General features: G+C 43.4%; 1 protein-coding gene across 1 annotated transcript in view; it reads left to right on the top strand.

The window, feature by feature from the left end:
- Positions 1 to 6,077: 6,077 nt before the first annotated feature.
- LOC128455592 (cadherin-22) overlaps positions 6,078 to 22,266 on the top strand; it is a 68,475-nt gene continuing 52,286 nt past the window's right edge. The window contains exons 1-2 of the mRNA XM_053439271.1: positions 6,078 to 6,308; positions 14,960 to 15,254. Coding sequence (XP_053295246.1) covers positions 6,078 to 6,308; positions 14,960 to 15,254 — 526 coding nt within the window. The remainder of the gene's footprint in view (positions 6,309 to 14,959; positions 15,255 to 22,266) is intronic.

The raw sequence follows: 22,266 nt of genomic DNA, 5'->3' as shown, positions 1-22,266 counted from the left end.
ACATTCACCAGCACGTCACTCACTCACCAGGGGCGCGGCCGTCAGGGTCTCTTGCCCAAGAACACTTTGGCACATGCCGGGATGAAGGAGACCGGGGTCAAACCACTGACCCTCTGGTTAGTGGACGACCCACTCTCCCTCCTGAGTCACAGCCGCCCCGAATTAAGTTATAAAAAAGTTAGTACAACTAACTATTCATGGTGGTACACTGTGACAGTGATTTCATTGGTTGTTATATAACAGCCATGTTTATAATAATAATAATGGTATCATATTCAAATAGTAATAATAATCTTTATTTTCAAAATAAGACATTTTTGTAAATTTTATTTACACATTTTTACCTCTTTTTATTGAGAATATTACTGCTAATTTATGTATCTATATATTTTATTTGTATTTGTATTTAAACGAGGGCAAAAGGCCAATGAATGGAGCCTCTATATGGTGCCCCTGCATTTCTCTGCCTGAATGCATTGCTAAGCAAACACACATGCGCTGCCACATTACAAGGCTGTCTGTCACCCATTGGCCCCGCGCCTATCAGTTTGCAGTGATCAGTCTTGCCTGGCTGTCGTCTGTCGGCTGCCAGCTGTCAAAGGGCCTGCTCCGGGCATGCCCACTGATGAGAGGCTGCAGCCGTGCTCTAGAATCAATCCAGCACTCTAATAGGTCACGAACGGCTGCACAGTGCTTTGCCAATAGCTTAGGACTGGAGAATGAGTGGAGGAGGGGGTGGACAGAGACAGAGGAAAGAGAGAGATAAGGGACAGGGAGAGATATGTCAGCTATATTTGTTACCATCATCAACGCGTTTTGCGAGCGGGCGTTACAAAAAAAAAAAAAGGACAGTGGGTGACATGTTGCTAATTTGTGGCCTCGAGCGACAGTTCTGGTCTTGACTGTCGTGATTTTCAACTTGGAGTAAAAATAAAACGCACTGTCATAAACCCCTCCTCTCTCTTTCCGCCTCCCTCTCTAACTCATTAGAGTTTCCTAGTTTTAGACCTAATTATGAGTAAATGTGTACACACTTAATGGAATTCTCTAAGTGGGGAGGCAGAACAGAAGGAGAGGGAGATTCATCGGAGGAGTGTGGATTTTGTTTTCAGATGCCGAGCAGTTGGTGCTCGGCAAATGTTTCAGTTTGCAAAGCAAATCCTGTGCTGCTAAAAGAAAAAGACTTGATACAAATGCTTTTCTAATTAAACTCATACAAACCGCCTGCCGCACTGTTAAGTCATCTACTGTAAGGAAACAGGGAGAGTGGAGATAGGCGAAAATGAATTAATTCTTTCCACCCGATGCTGTTTGCCTTTGAGGCACAGGGAGATACAGTGTATATTTGTTTTTCTTTGAAGTTGACGTTCAACAGCTCAAACATATCTAATTTGAAACTAGAAGAGAGACATTTGTGATCAATTTAAGTCGAGAGAGATTTTCTTTTCCCTTTTTTGACTGACTTCATTCAAATGTCAACAACAGATTCACTCCTTTGTTATCTCATTAAAAGTATTGTATCTCTGTAAGTTTTTTAATAACCTGAACTTTTATTTGGACTTGTGTGGTAGTTGACTACTTCTGATCCTTTGTGTACTAAACAGGGAATACAAAGACACTTGTTCTAGCTGTTCTTTTTTTTGAATATATATATATATATATATATATTATTTACAGCAATACAAGCAACAAACAATCACCATCCACAGCGTTGTGCAAGCACCAGTCTGATCACTAGGCTCCTGTTTGTTTATTGTCGGTTCAAACCCTGAAACAGCAGCGTGGGCATGTTGCTACAGAGAGTGCCGAGGAAATAAAATAAGACGCAGGAAGTCTCATGGCAGCAGTGGTTTTACTGATCCCTTTTAATGATTGCAAGGGGCAAAAGTAGAACTGGCACCATTCACACCAAAGCTTACTTGTAATCTGCATGCATTTGATTGGCACATGCAGGAAGCCACCTGATGATGCTGCATTGCATTGAGAACTATAGGTCCTCTGATTGCAGCTCAAGAGTGTGCTGCCATCAGAAGCTGCTCCGCCACAGATGAGCTGCTCCTCTTCTGCTCCGGATACCATCATGGAATCGTTCAGATGAAGAATTGTCATCATCCCAAAGTGATTGTAAATCATCCCCAAATGAAAAATAGCGGTTCTTTACTTTGTCATTATCGTCTATAGGTCATGGCTTGACAAAAAACACTGGTAAAATGTTGAGAAATAATTTAAAATAAAAGGTAAACAGTAAAACATAGAGATCCTGCTTTCAGGGGCTTTAAACGTTTCCATGGTGAGCTCTGCCTTTTGCTTTTACATATTTATCCACTTAAAACGCCATGCAGTGTTACATGGCTCTACTTATGTCATGCTGTCTAAATGTCCGCTTTGGCTAATATACTTAAACACAAAGAAGGTCGCGCCGGTAAAGTTGGTTCGCGAGGAACATTAGCGAGCAGCCGGGGACTGCTTCAATCCTAAGGTGTAATAAAAAATACATCCATTTAAATTTGTCCTCGAGTTCCCTCAGACTCCTCAGGTGCGGAGGCCTGTTCGACGATGCTGATGCAGTGCCCCCCCGGTGATCGCTCTGTGCTTTGTTTACCCAGCGCCGCGCATTTGTGAGGTCCTGACTAAGTGGCCGGATGGACCAGAGTTCTGTACCTGGACATACCAGGTCTCGGTATGCTTTGTTGTAGTCGTGGTTAATTAGGTGAGCGATAGTTTTACAAATAAATAGATGAAATTAGAGGAAACGTATCCCGGAGGCTTTCCAGGGAAGATCTTTGGTTTTCCAAAAACGTTTTCCCGCCCGCCCACTTCCTGTACCTGAGCAGATGGTGGAGGAGCAGGACATCGCTCATAACCGCGAGAGATCACTTTGTATCTCAGGGTGGAGGCTAAGCAGCAGCCAGGTAAACCGACTTTGGCTGACTGCCACAACCTTACAGCGAGTTTGGAACCGGAGACAAAAAACTAAATGCTGCTCTTTTAATAACACAGCGGAGTTTGGTTGGAGAGCAGCACAGCTCCAGCCTGGGCAGCTGGTGATAATAGCGTGTCATCCCCGGTGCCAGGCAGCGCGGACCGGCCAACAGCCTCTGCGGGGGCAAGTGGTGGATCTAACAGAGGGGCACAGGGCAGAGTCAGAAGACACTGCTGTCAGAGAAATATCGCTTGGAGGAGAGCACTCCTGCTGTTAGTGAGCGCAGGCGGCAGAATGCTCACACAGCGCGCCACTGATGTCCGTCTGGACAAACTGTCCAGGGCACAGAGGGGCACCGCTGAGAGACAGAGTTTACCTGGACTCAGTGTCGCTGAGTGGAGTCCTGAAGAGAAGTGTGTGGGTTACTGGGTCGGAGTGGGTTCGAGTGTTGGCAGACTTCTTTTGGGGTGGGGGGGCGAGGATTAGATATCATTGACCTACTTGTGGGCAGATGTGAAAATGAGCTGGTTATGGAGTCTAGCAGATGGAGTAATTCCGCGCAAGATTCAATCAGTGATTAGTTCTGCTGCAGTCCACCAAGACATTTGTTGTCTTGGGGGAGTCGCCTGGTTTGTGAACACAGTCGCTGCTTTGCCTTTTTAAACGGAACGCCTGCGATGCACTGGAGACGTGACATTTCAAAGATGCTGCCTAATTAAAATAGTTTTTTTTGTGCTGTTGGTGCTTGACCTATATTAAAATCTCAAAATCAAGATCTCAACTTGGGCAAAAGTTCTTCTTTCAGACAACCACCTCCCTGTGGGTCTGCTGGACCAGCACTTAGGTCCAGACTGAAATATCAGTGTGGGATAAAACTTTTCAATTAATTGTCCTTTAATCAATTCAATTCCCAGGAGTTTAAATCTATCAACTTTTTCTCTTTTACGGGAGCTTCACCGTGATGTTGACCCATACAACAACCCATATATAGATCTCCTGACCGTTAACAACCGAGTGAATGAAGAGCTCTAAGCTGTTTAAGTTGTTGTTGAAGTGTTTGCTCTGGAGATTGGAACCCCCCACCCCAGAGCAGTTGGTTTCCAATACCACGGACATTGCCTTGACCAACAGCCTGAGAAGGAATTATTTCCGGAAGCTCCGAGCTCGCCGCCGGGCAGCAGGCGAGTGAGATTAGAAGCCGACTCCCAGCCGGCAGAAAGGCAATAGTTTAAACCACCTGCAGGCCCGAGGAGTTTTTCCTTGAACTGGTGTTGTAGCTATCCCTGGGTTGTAAGGCCACAGACATACTGAATGATATGATTTCTCCTCCTTTTGGTCGTACGACTTGCGTTTGGTATGTTTCAAAGAGGCTGTTAATCACACCTACAGCAAACAAAAACGTCTGCCTCATTTCTCTCTTTTAGTCTTTCACTCATTATTTCATTTTTCCTGTTCTTTCCTTTTTTTGTCTGGCTCTTCATCTTTTTTTTGCCGCCTCCCTTTTTCCTTCTTCCTCTCTGTCTCTGCACCGTTCTCTCTCGCCTCGTTGCATGTTTCACAGCAGCCAAGAACCATGTCTGCCCCCCCCCCCGTCTACTTCCCAATGTTTGTCTGAAGTATTAGGGTGTTGTTGCCTCATTGGATGGAATTAATTAATTAATACTTTTATCCAATTAGTGCTCCCTCATGCAATTAATCAGCTGACTGAGGTTAGGGCCGCTCCATCAGTCGGACGAAAGGTAGACAGATGCTTTGGGTCTGGTGTGTGATGAACAATGACCTCTCTCTCTCCCTCTCCCTCTCTCTCCGTCTGTCTCTCTCTCCCTCTGTCTCTCTCCTTCCTATTTTCCGCACACCTGGTTTCTTGTCCTCTTTTCACTGTTTTTCCTTTGCTCTCCAGCTCAGAGCACATTGTTAGAATCTTGCTGAACACAAGATTCACTGGCGGAAAACAGTTTCCTCCGGATAATCCTTATGGAACCAACACATTATGGATTTTGTGTCTCTGGGCACACAGAGGTGAAAGGAAGGCTAAGATGAACTGAAAGTTGACAGGATTTCTTTGCCTCATTTGTTAATTGCAACAAATTCATTCATTATGTCAGGAATGTTTTGAAAGAGCTTAAAGAGAGTAATAGCTTCAAGTAAAAAACTGTGTCTTCGCAAAGCCAGACTGATTTCGATGCTCAAATGACCTTTGAAAGTATCAAGTAGAAAACACTTCCAGATTCAGTCCAAATTGCAATTATGATAACAGCAATTTTCTTTTTTCTGCATTACAGGTTTGTCCTTTCCCTGCCTTTGAGTCCCTGATGAAGCTGTCACGATGGTCGAAGAAATACCGTGGAACCTTTGAAGAATGAACTTTCCAAACCGCTGTTTTTTTCTGGAGGGAAAAGCCGTTGAAGATCAAACAATCTCACCAGCAGTAAAATCTGCTGGCCTTTTCTCAGTTCAAGGATTCTGCTTCAGGAGGAAAAACCAGTCATGACTTCTCTGGGAAGTGGACTACAGAAGATTCTTCTGTGCAAAAACAGTTCCACAGAGTAACTTTTGGACAACTTAGTATTTAAAAGGGGGAACGGCCATTTGAAGAGATCTGCCCCGAAGTGAGATGGGAAGCTGTGCCGGCAAGCGACAGAGGGATAAATGAACAGAAAACAACCCTCTTCAGAGGCGTGCTACTCAATGCCAGCGTATCCCCGTTTCCCCCCAGCTCCCCCACTGATGGCTGTTCCGATCGTCTAAAATCAGTTTTTTCCTCTATAACAAAAGTGAGCTTGCAGGGGGTTGTTTACCTGTTACTGTAGGTCACGCTTAATATCAGAAACTCCATAGGGTGGGGCAGAAACTGTACCAGAGTCAGAATGACTGACTGTGTTAGAATACACACAGGTACTCTGCAGGTGGTAGAAATCCAATATGCTTTATGACCCGCCTTGCATTCAGCAGATAACGTCAGATTGATTCGTGATCCCATGGATTAACTTTCAAGATCTCACACAAAGACCTTTTAAGTTTGCCCTGATGGAGTTTTATTTGGTGTAAAACTACAACTGAAAAACTCTCTCTGCCTTCATGTATCTTTTATATTACATGTAGACCCAGGTTGGATATCTTTCTCTTTTTTTCCTACGTTTTTTTTGCGATGAAAATGGCTCCTTCTCGGACAACCGGACCTCGGGCGCTGTTGGCAGCTTTGGGTCTTCTCAGCTGCTGTAGCTTGTGCTCGTGTGAGGCCTCAAGGACTAGTGGTTCAACACCAGCAGGGAATAGACAGGAGCAAGATCCCTCGTTGCCGGAGCGAGTGAAGAGGGGATGGGTATGGAACCAGTTCTTCGTGGTGGAGGAGTACACCGGCACGGAGCCACTATACGTTGGCAAGGTAAGACTGAAATGTCAAATCCTTGTGAATGGATGTTGATGTCCATACTGCAAGAAGATAAACGTAAAGTTTAAGCTCAAGTGCTCTATGCATGGTCTGCAGGTTCACTTGAAGACAAATGAGCCAGGTAGCACTTCCTACCTCCGACCCATCATTTACATCAGCTGCCTTTTTTTACCATTCATATTTGGCAGTGGGCCTGAATCACAAGTTCTCATTATAACAATAAGACATAATTTATCTGATGTACCTCTTGAGCTGTGCAGAACTTCTATAGTATGAACTGAAGAACGCTCTGTATCACTTTGTCAAACAGTAACTGAAGTCATCCGCTATTCAATTGAAAAGTAGTAATTCTATTTTGTTTTGAACTGAAGATCTTGTTTTGCAAACAAGAAGGAGAAAATATGGCCTATAACTAATTCCTTTATCTATTTCATTGACCCCAACATGTTAGTCCTCTCCAGTGGACCCCAGGAAGAGTAGCTGCTGCATTTATGTCACAAATGGGGGGTCAGTAGTTTCTGATCACCAAGGAACTATTGGTCTAGACTTTACAAGCCTCTGGTCTCGTACTACAACAACAGGTTCCAACTAAACTAGACATAACTAGCCCTAAACTCTTAGATCACAAATATATCACAGCTTGGCAGTTTTACGTCGCATCCTCTGAAAGTCCTTTCATCTCTTTGTATCGAGTAATTAAATGAAGCCTGTTTCTTTATGTTTGAAAACTGTGTGTGTGTGATTTCAAATATTCTTCACAGTTCTTTAGATGCAAGAGACACAATCTGATCTAGTGACCCCTCGTTAAAGGTTTAGCCTCCGTAGTTTCTGGCACCATTTGGGACAAAGCGACATTAATCAGTGATGACAACATATGCCCTTCTCTTTAATGTCTAGGACAATGTCCTGGCAACAGAAATGCGCTGATTGAATTGTATTTTTCTAACGTAATGATCGACAATGAGTATACGTCAAATCAAATCTGTTTTCAAATCATCTCTGCGCCCCGCATGGTCGGGGGATAGCCTCCCCCTCTTCCTCGCTCTCATCCTATCCGTCAGCTGCTTCTCCGACCAAACCTCTGTGAGCTGATGAGAGTGGACAGCATGTACGATTTGATTGCATCACATAGGACATGATATAAAAAGATGGAATAACGCAGACGGCATCAGACTCCCTGATGAGTCACGCACATCAATCATGTGATCCCCTTGTTTCTAATCATTTAGATGCGGTAATTGACCAGCTATTGCATCTGCATGGGTTGATGTCTCTATTCTCACAAATTAAAGAAATATATAGACTTTCTCCACAGATAGTCTATAAAGGCTGTTACTTTTCCGCCATCGCAATTTTGCTGCATTCCTGCCGGCGAGACCGACAACAAAGCCGACAGGCGGAGCTGTCTGTCTGCTGCGAGACGGAGAGACAGACGCAGAGAAACCCAGTGATACAAGAGGAAAGGAATGAAGGGAGAGGGAAGAGGGCAAAGGGAGCCTGTAGGAAGCGAGAGGCTCCATGCGCTGACTTGTGATTCATTACAGGACAGGGGGCCAGAGAAGCCAGTGAACTGATATAAAAGGGTTGAGGGGAGCTCCAGGGAGTGACACAGCAGGAGGGAGAAGAGAGATGATTTTATTAATAAAAAAGTAAAGTTATTGCACTTCATAGGGCACTGCCCAGTGCTATCAGTTCTATTAATGGTGTGTGAGTGTCCTTCTGTGTGTGTGAATATGCATGTGTGTGTGTGTGTGTGTGTGTGCAGATAGACTCAGCTGGATTCTTGGTATCAAAGCTTTAATTTGAGTACTGGAGGATTAAAGCCAAGCAGCAGGCTTCAGTACCGGACAATCGCTACAAGCCTTTTTTTTGTTCATGTTACTTTGACCCAACTCAGCAAACTAGCCAAGCTCGCCCCATCTCCCTCAGTGGCTGCCACTACTCTGCTAATGAAATCAGATCTACCTATAAAATGGTCACTCGCACGACATTTAACTGGCAGCTCTGGTCAGAACATTTAGGCAATGAATCCTCGTGGACTTCAATGATCTGACAACTCTATCATGTTCTCTTGCCAACTGCTTTTCAAAGCGGTGTTGTAATGGAAGGCTGGGTATTGGGAACACACTGGAAGTGCAGCCCCCCCCCCCCCCCGATTGTACAAGATGGAGCTGCTGCTGAGCACAGATAATCCTTAATGGCTGTTGTTGAAATAAGTGACGGAGGGAAAAAATAAACGACACATTCGTCTTTTCTTGTGCCATGTTTTCCACGCCTCTAGTTTGACAAAAGGTGTCAGAAATAAGCCTGTTGTGTGTGTGTGTTGGTGTGAGTTGTGTATAATGTGCACAGTTTTTTTTTTATCTCCGTTCAACCCAACGAGTGCAGTTCAAGGGGTTTTGTGAGCGGTTTCATGGAGCTTTTGTAAACGTCCAACTCCAGCTGATCTTTATGGATGAATCTGGCATTGGCCTTCCTCACACCGCCTCGGCATAAACAGCGAACAGTTCACTTCCAAGACACTTCTCTGTCCTTTTATACATCTCTGCATTCCACTTGAAGCCAAACTGAACAGATGGCCTCATCCTTTCTGCTCACCAAAATGTCTGCATTTTCCTGAAGAATATCTGTTTGATTTATGGCTGATTTCTCTGACTTCGGCTGCAGCGGGTTTGGTGTGCGGTTGAACGATTCTCATTGAATTGTGAAGTAAGGTAATAAGGTAGTTTATGATTGGCTGTGTTGTGTTGTGAAGATTTAATAGGGAAAAAAACAAAGTTGTTAAATAAATAAGAGGTAAAATTTGGAGAAAATTATACAGTAATGTTGGGTGGCATTATGTTAATGTGGTGTGTGTGTGTGTGTGTGTGTGTGTGTGTGTGTGTGTGTGTGTGTGTGTGTGTTTATGAATGAGCCGAAAAAGAGTGTTTCTCCACGGACACAGTCGATCAAAGGAGAGAAAATGTGCACACTATGCCCGTTACAGCAATTCTCCTTGTTGTAATGATCCGAGCTATAATTAGTCAGATCTAGGTCCAATTGTAACGACATCACAAGGCTGTCATCAAAGAGGAACCGAACAGCTTAAGATCGGAGGGATGGAATAAAAACAAGCACACCGCAGAGCTCTTGGACACGTTGTTTTTGGATGATAAAGCCTTTTTTGTGTTCTGCTTTTTTTCAGCTTTTGGATGGATGGATGGATGGATGGATAATGGATGGATGTCATCTGTCTTAGCTTATGCAAATTTGCGTCTTGTCCCGCCGCATCCCAACTCCAACACCCACCTATTTTAATTCCTCTTGTCCGTCTCACTCTCGTCTTGTTTCCCCCCCCTTCGCCGAGTCTCCCCCTTTCCTCTGTGAATCCGTCTCCTATAGTCCGTACCCTTCCTTCCCCGTAGCTGTCTCCACCTAGGCTCTCTCTGATACAGTCACCTTGTTAACACTTTGAAGCTGTTAAGATCAGAGAGCTTGACAAGCTGCAGTGAAATGTGGCAGGCCTTCTCCCGATTACACAGACTTAAATATAAGACAGCCAATTTGCTCCTGCTTTGAAACCCCTCAATACACCGAGGATTCAGTGCCACGTTCTGCCATCTCCACCGCGAACGTACAAATCCTGCTCCTCGAATGCCTCGCTCTCCTATTCTCATTAGCTCGTCCTTTAACTAGGAGCAACGTACTCCTCTTTCAAGTGTTAAGAATGTCTAAAGGTCTGTACTCCTAACACCGCGTTATCCAAAAACCATTAGGTCGGCGCTTTGAATCACTTTTTGTGTAAACGCTCAAAAAGAGCTGACTGCAAAATCGGAAGGAAACTTCCCGTCGTTGCATCTGAGTCATATGTCGTCCCCTTCAGCAAGTTGGGCTACTGTGACAGCCCTGACACTTTGTTATGACCCTGAGGTGAACCTGACAGGGCATCAACAACCCCGCTCTCCCCTGAGTCACCCCACAGCCCTGCACTGTAAACCCTGAGGCCTTTTTAACTGGTACTAGCTCGAAGTTGAACTCAAGCCCGACACTGAATCACATCAACTGCGAAGTTACTGCGACAAATTCACATTTTTAGCAATAGGTATGGCGAGTATAAGACTAGTGAGTGTCGGAGTATCACTCATATGTCAATATCCCATGTTACAGATTGTTCTTATAAATGTTTTAGTGGTAAGAAATCCCTCATTTTCATTTTGTGCAAAAATGCCAAAGTTCAGCTTCAACTGTTTGAGCTGAATAACAAATACAAATACAACAACTATTTTGTACTAAACATTTAAAATGAAAAACAATTAAAACTGTAATGATGGCAACATTACAGTATATGATCAAATATGAACTGTCATGTCTTGTTAAAATATGCTAAATTTAGTATGCAGCTGTGGTTTTTAAACGTATTAATTTATAAACGGTATAAATCTAGAGCTGGACAAGCCAACTGCTGACTGTGTTGATCAATGGGACAAATCAAATGGCCAAACGACAAAAAATAACTTATGCAACTGTCCCTTTCACCTTGTTCAGTATCTCACCTCCCGTCTCTCGCCCTGGGGAGGCAATGCTAGAGTGGAGCTGCTTTCAGACATGTGTCCAAGTCCACACGTCCTGTATGTGGCTGTGTGTGAGAATATCGGAGTCAGAAACCTCTACTGCAGACCCCATAGTATAAATGTCCAGAAAACGGAAAGAAGGAAAATGTCTGGAAAAGATTTATATAAAACAACTGACTCAAAAATGAATAAATACGAAAATAAATAACTGAGGATTAGACAGAGGTGACACACGTAGAAGATGAAGACGTCAACTTGGCAGGACAATGAGATTCTAGAGGTTTTTGTGACAGGGGTCATCACGGGTGTCGACGTGCTGTAAACAAAACCGTTCCATTTTGTCAGTGGAATTTATTCATCGTGTCCCTCCTCCTGCGTGCGATACTCCCAGACCCTACTCCTCACTCCTGATTGTTGTGAACTCATATGACTCAACAACCTTGTGCTGTGTTCTCCTCATGTGAAAGACAAACTAAAGAAAATGTCCGATGACCCAATTTCCTAGAAATTAAATAACGGCCTTTTGGGTGAGCTAAATAACTCAATAATAATTAGATCCAAGAAATCCTTGTCAAATGTGTTGGTTAATGTTAAACATGAGTGTGTTTGGTTAATATTACTATTCCACTGAATAAAGTATCACCATGTCCGTAGACATTTCTCAAAACTAAATCTGCTCCAGTATAATGCACCTCTCTGCAGCTGCAGTCCACCCCCCCCCCCCCCCCCCCCCCCCCCCACACACACACACTCACAGATGGTTGTGCTAGCTTTGTTCTCACTGATGGAAGTGAATGGGGCTTCTAGAGGGGTCTCCTGTGGTCCTGTGTGTGCTTTATGTGTCCACTGGAATCTGCTGGTGACTGTACTTGAGCTGAACGAAGCTGCTGCTACCCGTCAGTGGGAAAACTTTTTACGATCCTCTTTCCAGGGACTGTTTGAACATCAAAAGATAGATTTGTGGAGTGTCTATTAAATATTAACGGTGTTTTTGTAGGTGCACGTATATATATGTTGGTGGCGGCTATACCCCTCTGTCATTAGTACTGATATATGTATCTCGACTGAATCCAAAAGGGGGGTATGCAATATATTACCAGGATCATATTATTGTATTGATCTAATGACGCAGCTGCATAATGGGATACATGGAGAGCTCAGAACGAGGCTTCAGGGATTCGACCGATGGAGCAGCAATGATTCTTGGCTACGCTCATCAGAGGGTTTTTCTCCATCTTCTTATCGTAAAGATTTTTACGACACATTTTCACTCCTGGTTACTTCTCCTGCTCCACGAGAGGAGTCCTGGCTTTGACCTTTAGTTTGCAGGCATCATCTTAACTAAGCGTAGTCTGTGTATTTTTCAAGCTGCCAACTTGAATCACTCCAGTGAGGATAGACTGACGGATGGGTATATCCAGCCTGAGGGGGGGGGGAGAAATAGCATCATCCCAGCAGAATGATGAACTCACTCTCCACGCTTGTGTCTGTGTGTATGTATGTGCATGTGTGTGTCTATGTGTGTGTGTGTGTGTGTGTGTGTGTGTTTGTATCCAAACACGCACATTAGGCAGATGCGTGTGGCCATGTGCACATGTACTGCAGGTATGAACTCGTATCTATTTCTGCAATTTACTCAACGCACGGCGACGGCGGCTCACACGCGTGCTCGTCTGCAGAATCGGATTTAGGAAATCCAGAGGAGCGGTTGAGAGAGGGGAATCATATCTAGTGCCGCATGAGCGTACACTTTTATTGGATAACTCTCACAGCCTCGGACCGATGAAACTTTTTTTATTATAACTGAAATATTGATATCGCCAAAGCATCCGGCAGTATATTTTCTCCGACTCTTCGTGTATTTGTCTTCAGGATGATTCAGAATGGCAAGAAGAGGCAAAGGCAGATAGATAGAGAGGGAGGGGAAAATGGATGAGGGAAGCAATATCAAGGCACTGGCTTGCATTATTCCACAGTTTTACGACAAATACTTAATGAAAACCCCCGTGAGGGTGATAGGAGCCTGTATTTAATTAAGCTTTAATAAAATATTAACCAGGGAGGCCAGGGCGATTTCCCCTCTCCCTTGGTCTGCGCAGTAGATTGAACCACACTTACACAGCATAGACAGCTCTGAATTATAATTTCAGATGGAAGGTTGCGCGGGCGAGAGAGAGAGAGAGAGAGAGCAGGTCTAGTGCCCACTAAAGAGCCAAAGGGGAGGTTGGGATGGGGGACCGATACTTCTCCTATTGCTGCCGCTGGAATGTCTTCTAATCACATTACGGGGGGGAAATATAGCTCTGATTTATAAGGACTCTTTTAAGTTCACTCTCCAGCCGCGCCACCTCTATGTCTCTACCTTTAACAATCTTTGAAATGACTTTGATCTCCTAATTTGGGCGTCATCCTGTGAAGGGCACAATGTGCAGAAAAGGTGTAAATCATAACTGGAAGTGTGGCTTCTTTTTTTTCTTTTTTTCATGACAATGGTGATGGCTGGTCTGCAGGGAGCTCAACAGGGTCAGAGCTGTGTTAGCTATTTGGCGAATCAGATAAGGGGAATGGTTGGAAGAAATTTAACTAAATAGTTTTTGGACACGGCTGGCGACCAAGCGTAATTTTCTGAACCAAACCAAACAATCAATCTCAAAAATCATCGGCATTCGTAGAGGTTGAATCTAAAAAGAACCTCAGGTGGAAAATGTGTGACAAATAACCCTCGACTCGGAGGTCCATGCACTTGACATCGGCAAATGGAGCAGGCTAAGGTCTCATCAAGTGTGGCTGTGGGTCAGGTGACAACAAGTGGTTGTATATAATGGGAAGATCATCACCTCTGTCATGGTTCAATGATAGCCTTTGGCAGCAGATGTGAAAGGAGTTGATCTTTTTCCAGCCGCCCTCTGACTCCTGGTCAATTACCTCTTCCCGAGTGGCCAGTTCTGGTTCGCTGAAGTCCTCTGCACCTTTATGGTCTCGTGTTTTGTCCTAGTCTTCTAATGGATCCACACTAAAGACCATTTTGGCCCGTATATAAAACGATATTGAATATATACGAAGCATTATTCCTGGTGGGAGAGTTTCCCAAAAGAGACAGTTCAAACTTAAGAAACTTTCAAAATGTGAAACATGAAATGAAAGAGCATAAATCCTGCAGTCGTGCTCACACATTGCCGGTCAGACTCTCAAAGCAAATAGGAAGATGTATTTTTTGCTGGCTGTAATTTGTCAAACTGTCTTTATGAGCTTATCATTGTGACTTCATGTGACAGCCAAATTCTTGGCTGGTTGACAAATGACTGTCCCGGGGTCAGTTTCTGCTGTAAAACATTGTAATGCTTTCACCTAATATTCTGTCATCAGAAATCTGTTTCCTGCATGGCTACAAAATTAATTGCAGAAAAGCATCCAAGAGATTAAATGGGTCATACACACTTTCTGGGGATGTTAACACAAAAAACAAGTGTTGTCATCAGTGTCAAGGCCAACAACAACTCACCGTGAAATTATAAGGTCTTTTTAGATAGATTTTCCTTTCAACAAGTATCAAGTATCTTGTAAATATCTAAATATGTTGCTTTTTATGTATTATCCAAATAAAAATCCATTCTTGGCCTGAAGACATTTTTGCTTTAGAAATGAATGCAATGCACCAGATGTAATATGCACATAACCCTCCATACTGGTAGGTGTAGGGTCGGGGCTCATACTCTCTATTGTCAAGTTGCAGTTTGTTAAAGGGCTTCACAATCTACAATGACGATCACTTTTTTTACTGTGATCTCAGAGGTAACCATATTCAAACACTTCCAGTGGCGCCATGTTTTTTTTTATCTACAAACTTCAGATCTGGATGGCCATGTGGTGTGCCCTCTAGGGGAATGTTCCAGTAACACATGTAATACATGGTATGCTAACAATAAATCTGACGACACATCAAGTTGTCTATGCTATCATGTGGTGAAAAGTAGTTATATCTCTAACCTTGTACTGACTCCAATACTGTGGTGTAATCAGTTTTTTCTTTATTTTACATAACATACTGCAAACATTTTACCGAAAATGTCACACTTATTTTGTTTCGCTTTACAGATCCATACAGATTCAGATGACGGTGACGGCAACATCAAGTACACTATCTCCGGAGAAGGGGCCGGCACCATCTTCATCATCGACGAGCTAACGGGAGACATCCATGCCACCGAGAGGCTGGACCGCGAGGAGAAGGCCTTCTACACACTTAGGGCTCAGGCCCGGGACGAGCTCTCCAGCGACCCTCTGGAACCCGAGTCCGAGTTTGTCATCAAGGTCCAGGACATAAACGACAGTGAGCCCAAGTTCACGGAGGGTCCCTACATCGGCAGCGTGGCGGAGCTGTCACCAATAGGTAAGAGGAGAAAACGTATAGTGGGTTTGAGGCGTTGAACTCAGGATGACCGAGAGCTGCACTGTCGGGAGGTACCAGTTACATTAGAGCCATTTCCATGATGCATAAGTAGGGTCTATAACATAATGGTTTGTCCGGGGCTCAGGGGAGAGAAGAAAGTGCCAAAAAGAGCAATATGCTGAAATTCTCCCCCCATTGTGGAGATGGAGATGGGAAAAGCAGACAGGAGGTGGAAGATGGAAATAGATGTGGAGTCAGTAAATCCACTGCGGATGAGGAGTAAGTTGAGTGGTGACATGGACGTTTGAGGAGGATCCCCACATGGACGTGTCAGAGCCATTATCCATAGGAAGCAGTGAGCTGGGAAAGGAAGGCAACTGTGTAGGCATACATAGAAAGGAGAGGCAGACGGATTGCGTTTCTCCCAGATGAGCTGTGTGGCTGTGTTCTGACACACTGTTATGAGGCGAATGATAAAAGGGGGGATAAGGGAGGAGAGGAGCAGAGGAGCGGCTCTTCAGAGGAGTCGATAATAGCGAGACACTTTTGTCCGGGCTTTTTGACATTGAAAACCACAACGCTTTTAAACTTGACAAACATGTTTTCATTGTGAGCATTAGCACGGCTGCTTCAAATCCTCAGTGAAATGGAAAAGGCAGGTGAATGAGGGTGTTGGGGGCTTCATTAGCAGGGTATCAATGTCAAAGACGCCGCTGATGTTTCATAAACAAAATTGTGTGTTGCCGCCAAAGCGATATCACAATACCCTGCGTGCTCAGACTGTCGGGGTTGGTACCGTATGTGCATTAGCGTGTGTGTGGACTCCTCATGTAGTAGAGGTGGGTCTACCTGCTTGTTTGTGTGACTCCAGGAGAGCTGAAGAGTGGAATAGCTCTTTCCTGTTCTAGCATGATTAGAATTAATTCCTGCTCCCTCAGCCTCATCCAAACCGCGGGCATCTGTGCCCACAGTGCCCTCAGGAACTGAAGCAAAGCGTCTGTGCATGTGTGGGTGAGAGCGTCACAGCGGGAGTTATGGGACAGAGCGATTCAAGATGAAGAAAAGAGAAATAACGCAGAGTTTTAAAAATAAGAACATGGAGAGGAAGGTCTTTTATCTCCTCAACAGAAAGAGCCATGGAGCCATTAAACCGAGCTGTTAATTTCATCCATATGATCAACACCCTTCCACACTGAATGCCGCCCTCCCTGGTTTGACCCTGTCGCACCTCAGTCACATTACGCACTAAAGGAAAGTGCGGTTCATGTTTTAAACATAGTCGTGGAACACTGGCCCTAATGAGGTAACAGCCACTGCCTAGTCAAACATGTTTCTTTCTCTTTCAGCCGTTCTCCTGTGGAACATCAGCTAAGCCAAGTAGTATTTTTTGACATGTCAGAGATAAGGTCACAAGAACAATGACAGTAACTCACCAGCTCGTGGGTTTGTGCCGCTCGTTGCTCTCCCGCTATCTGTGTGAAGCTTGGCTCAGATAGGGGGAGAATATCACAAGTCAAGTTGAATTTGTTATCAGAGCATAGGGCTCGTCATGTTCCGTGTTTTTCTTATTGCAAACAAACCCCCAAACCTTCGAGAATCGACTGTACTAACAAACACTGCATGTGTCAACAGAGCCTGATAACTTAATCATCTTTACTGTTGTCACTAACCTGTCATAAACACACCAATGAGCTGCACAGTCTTGCATGGGTCCATTTTGCAAACCTGCACCAACCAAGTCAAACACAGACCTGCATAGACTAGAGATTAACATTTGTGCCAAAACCTGACCTGTCATCTTTGATCAAACACACATGCTACAAATACAATCACTTGCGTGAAATGGGTAACGGCCCCCTCCTCGTCTTGTCTTGTATTCTTGGAAAAGTATCTTTCGATTGTCTTTGGTCTTGTGCTCTTGCGGTTTCCAGTGCATCTCCTCAGTGACAACCCGCCTGGCTTACAGCTATTAAAACCTAATACTTGTGTCACTTTTTACGAGCAGCAAGGCCACATGTTCACCACCGGCTAGTTTTGTCTTTACCTGATCCATTTTTATGTACTAGCTAGTCCGCTTTCGATAAAGAGACAGTTATTTGAGCCTGATTCACAATAAAACAAGTCCTTGTGTCTGACCTGCCTTCGTTTAATAAGAGCTGGATGTTAAAAATTCTGCTTTAATTTTTAATTTTTCCAGGAAAACAAAATCATACAATTTTTTTGGGGGTTCCTCAGCTGTAATGACTCTGTGTAGGAGTCTCCACCGACATGTCATGTTTATTTTATAATTACAATAACATGGGAGCTGTATCCTGCTGGCTGCTGTGGATGTTAGCTGCGGGATCAAATGTGTGTATTCATCCACAGCTAAAAAGAATCAGTTGAAATGGCCAGGTGATTTACGTCATCACTGGGAACAAATGGGTTTGGGCTGAGTGCTCTGGACGGAGCAGGCAAGTCAGACGTGCAGAGTCCTGGAGCATTGTTTGTATCAGACTGTCGTTGGATTCAATTAATTAGGGAAGCTATAGAAGCACCAGCCTTATTCGTAAAGACAAATGTTTCTCCAAAGCTTTAATATTTCATTTCTTCATTTGTTTTGCTTTAGCGGTGTGTCCCTAGCTGTTTTATCACCTGAGACAATTTGTTTTAATTTGTTCCTGCAGTGAGAGGCTCCTCTATTTCTCCTGTACTTTGTGGTGTTCGTTAACACAGCGAAAAATGATTGTGATTACATAAGCCTGTTGACATATTTAATACTATGTGCTTAATTGTGTCACTTCTCCTTTCCGAGTGCACTATATACTCGAAGCCTGGTTAGGATCAGTACGTTTTATGTCGTTTGGATCCAGCAGGCCGGATTCTAAACCATGGTTGTGTTTTATGCTGTGATGGAAGCAGGCTGCGAGCATTAGCCGAACCAGTGGTATGCTCGCTGTGCTGTTTTACGGCCAACCATATAGCAAACTGCCTGGGAAAACGTGAGGCCATAATAGTAAGAAAGTAATCAGTAGTCCGCTGCCGGAGGCTCTTTCAGTTTTTACTTATCACTCCTGTCAAGTCGCCCAGTCCACATCTTTGCCATAGCTTTACAGCCTCCACCCCTGCCTCCCCCTTGTTTTTGCAGAGACTCCCTGACTGTCTGTCCTCAGTCTGTCTGTCTGTCGGCCTGCTTGCTATTTGCTGCCAAAAATAACACTCTTGTACATCGTCTGTTTGTTTTTTCAGGGTTGGTTGACTCTAGAAAGGAGAAGAGAGGGCAGATAAAAGAGCAGTCCCAAAAAGACAATGATGAAGTGGGAGGGCCTGAGCTCTGTGTCTACATCCCCCCTAATAGGTTGTACTTTTAAAACACATTGCCCTTGCTACAGTTTCTACAACACGAGAAGACCACCTTTAACACTGACGTGCACATGCCCCGTGCATGTGAATGCACATGTGATATGCGTTTTCAGGATATTTAGCATACACCTTATTATTTCTGACAGAAAGCTAAAGCAGTTGTCTGGATGGGTATCCTTTTGTTTTTTTTAAATGCAGGTTTAAATTGAAAACGTATATTAGCGTGGCCGGAGCCTGTGTTGTCCTGTGGAAAGTGTGTGACGCTAATGAAATTGAATTCTTAAATCAAATCTGTAGTGCAGTGGACATTGCTTTGAGAAGCCTGCGTGTCTTTATGCTGATACAAAGGAGGGAACATGGATGGAGTCGCCCTGCTGAACGCCCGCAGTGGCCTCTGATGATAAAGACTGTGAAAGTGAAGGATGGCCCCATGAATTTCAGTCTGATGGTTTCGTGCAGCGACAAGAAAGGGCTTAATAGAAAGAACAACTTCTAATCTACATAAATGCAGATTTAACATCAAGCGTTAGGTGGGCGTGGATAACTTACATGTCTATATATCGTGTATTACCCACAGTAGAAAAGGAGTTAATGATCGACTCTGATGATAAATAGATGCCAAGGCTTCGTTCAAACTGACAGAGTCTCGTCTTGTCTTATGAATTTGTTTAAAGCAGAAACACAAGTTAAGAAAATGTGTGAAGGAATCAGCAGGGAAGTGGTTGCAAGCAAAATGTTCTATGCAGCTCAAAATTCAGGCAGTGATGTGTTGCAGCAGGTAAACAGAGACAATTTGAGTTATGCTTTGTTAAATATAAGTTCAAGTTATTCCTTTGAATATATTACATAGTTTCCGTGGAGACTGTGCATATTTTAAAACAGATATTTTCACTACAAAACCGAAACAAATATTACTAGTATTTTTTCAATTTTGTAACTGTTTAAAAAACAGATCTGATCTGTTAGTCCATTCGGATTTGCGTTTTCATATTTCTTTCATTAAGAAGACAAATATTTTGTGTGTCTCTCGGGTCATTCTGTGTTTTCTCTGTCGCTTAACCTCCCCTGTTGTTTTCGGATTATTTAGTTTCATATTGCCAATTAACTTTTTAGTTCCGTGTGATAATCCAATATTATATTATTTTCCCCGGGAGTGCCGCTTTGCCCAAACTAATATTGGAGAAAGGCACATGTCAATATTTAAACATTTGCTGCAAAGATTAGAGCTTTTGGAGAAGTTGTTGAAACAGATAATGATGATGTGAAAGTCACCTTAAATGGATCAGTGCAGTTTACGGTTCAGTTTGACCAAATATTTACGGCAATGATCGCGAGCTTCTCGTAGCATTAAGAGACGTCAACAAGAATCCGGGAACTGATTTCTCCCTTTTCTAAAACAGAGCACATTTACCATTGCATATTTATACCAGGTGGCTGGCGCAGGATGACATGTTGTGCTAATGTATATGTTTTGGAAAGCCTCATCATTAATATTTGAATTGGATCCAATTCCCTTTTTTCCTGTGGTTTTCCCCGACCACATCCAGTGCTTAAATATTGATGTGGCTTTGAGCTACGCTTCAAAAGGTTTAAAGAAGCCAGAGGCTAAAGTAATGTCAAACTGCTGTGGCATCTTCTTCAGTTTAGCATTGGATGGACCGAGGTTGAAGACTCGATATCGAGCAGACATACTGCACACATTATTGGCAACAGCACGGCACAGCACAACCCCCGAGCTGATGCTTATGCTCCACACGCCCAGTTATTATTGAAGTAATAAAGACAGGCCTTTCCCAATTTGAAATCAGTATTACACCGTGTTACAACATGCATACTAAGACATCTGTCACTCTTTTTCTCCTGCTCAGCCTTCATGCAAGCTGACTGACAAAGTAGCACAGTTTGTCGAGCTCGAAAAAACCATTTAGTCACTGAGGCGGACATCCTCCCCTACCACTCATAGGTCGAGTGACAGCGAGCGAGCCTGCTGGAAATGTGGCTAGGAGGGAGAGCTCTTGGTGGCAGAGTCACAGCGGGGGTGAAACGTTTCCACAGCGTTAATCCTGTGATTGATGTGGTTCCATTAGAGCGAACCTCGGGACCTCCGAGTGGCAGAGATGTGGCACGACACAACGTACGCACCGCAGAATCAAAATCTCAGGTAGCGGTGACTGAAAAGTCCCAGAGTCCCAGAGAACAGCGATCAGGACGACTGATAATGGAGATTAAGCCGACCACCATCCTCAGCTTTTATCCCCTAATGACACAAGCTGATGTCGTGTAGAATCAGCAAACACAGGAGGCAACAACCAAAGTTCAATGAAGCACAGAAGTAACTTTAAACTGACATTTATCATTTACTGTATCAAAGACGCAATCTGATGGATAAAGTCAGGTCTGAGAAATCGACAAACCACAAAACGCCAACATTCCTCGGTGCATGTCTGACACCTCAGCCACATTGTCTCCTCCGTCGCTACACCACTGTACATTTTCATTTAATTTTGTTGCTGTAGAACAACAAAACATGGTAATTTCATGATATGTGTGGAATACTGAGGTTCAATACATCATAATTATAGCAGTTACTAACAATTAAAATACAATGTTGGATAGAGCAGGACAGTTTTTATTTGGGACAATGCCAATTCTAGATTTGGGAATAAAACATGTGATATATGTATCGGCTGATAATCTATATCCATGCTTGTATAAATACACATAAATATATATACAGCAGGGGGAATTGGTTGAATTGTTTGTTTGCACAACAATGGAATTCAGAAACTACTTGACAAAATAGCAACAGAACTCAGATGGGATCTGCTTGAAAAACAATTTGACACATTTGCAATTTTTTGAGTTACCCCTGGTGCTTTTATTGCATTATATTCTGCAAAATGTAATACCTAAAAAAATACATCGGTGTATATTATAAAAAAATACACGCTGATACTGATTTATTTTTGATGTGATAGTATTAGTCGCCCAAAAATGGCTGACCAATGCATGACTCTGTCTCTTTAGTAGAGGATCATATGGAAAGATCAGCTTCTCCCAAAGATACATTATCTACGAGGGATGTAGCAACTTCATAAAAACCTGAAGTCATGCAAAGAGAGTGACAGGAAGGAAAGCCTAGAGAGAAGAAAGAAGAACTGTAGAATGTGTTTTTAGTCGAAGGTTGCTGCCTTAAATCACTGCAAACAAAAGTGTAACACTGATGTCAAACAAGACACACAATGCACAAAGTAACTGGTATTTGATGGTTGTGTTTGGTGACGGAAACAGAATAGAACCAGGCGGAATAAAGCAGCAACAACAAACCTTGGTCGATAAACTTTTCTTTTGACCTACATTCTTTAATCTGTTTGGTAAATAGCTAAATCATTTTTCCTTTTTGTCAACAAGACTTTTTACCGACTGGAAAAACAGAGATTTAAACAGAGAAGTAAAATGGCTTTTAGAAGGGATTAAGTTATACTGCAACAAAATAAACCATTGAGGTTCCTTTGTGGAGAAGTTGTTCAAAACAAGCAACGGATCATATTTCCTTTGGTTCTGTCCTCTTATACATTTGATCTCTCTCTCTCCCTCTGTGTCATTCTCCCTCTCTCACACACACACAAACACACTTCACGGCGTCAAGATAAATCCCCCGCTCCTTTTG

This window comes from Pleuronectes platessa, chromosome 2 (assembly GCF_947347685.1).
Source record: "Pleuronectes platessa chromosome 2, fPlePla1.1, whole genome shotgun sequence".
In the NCBI taxonomy this organism is placed as follows: domain Eukaryota; kingdom Metazoa; phylum Chordata; class Actinopteri; order Pleuronectiformes; family Pleuronectidae; genus Pleuronectes; species Pleuronectes platessa.
Note: the sequence above shows the minus strand (reverse complement) of the source record. Positions and strands in the feature narration are given on the sequence as shown.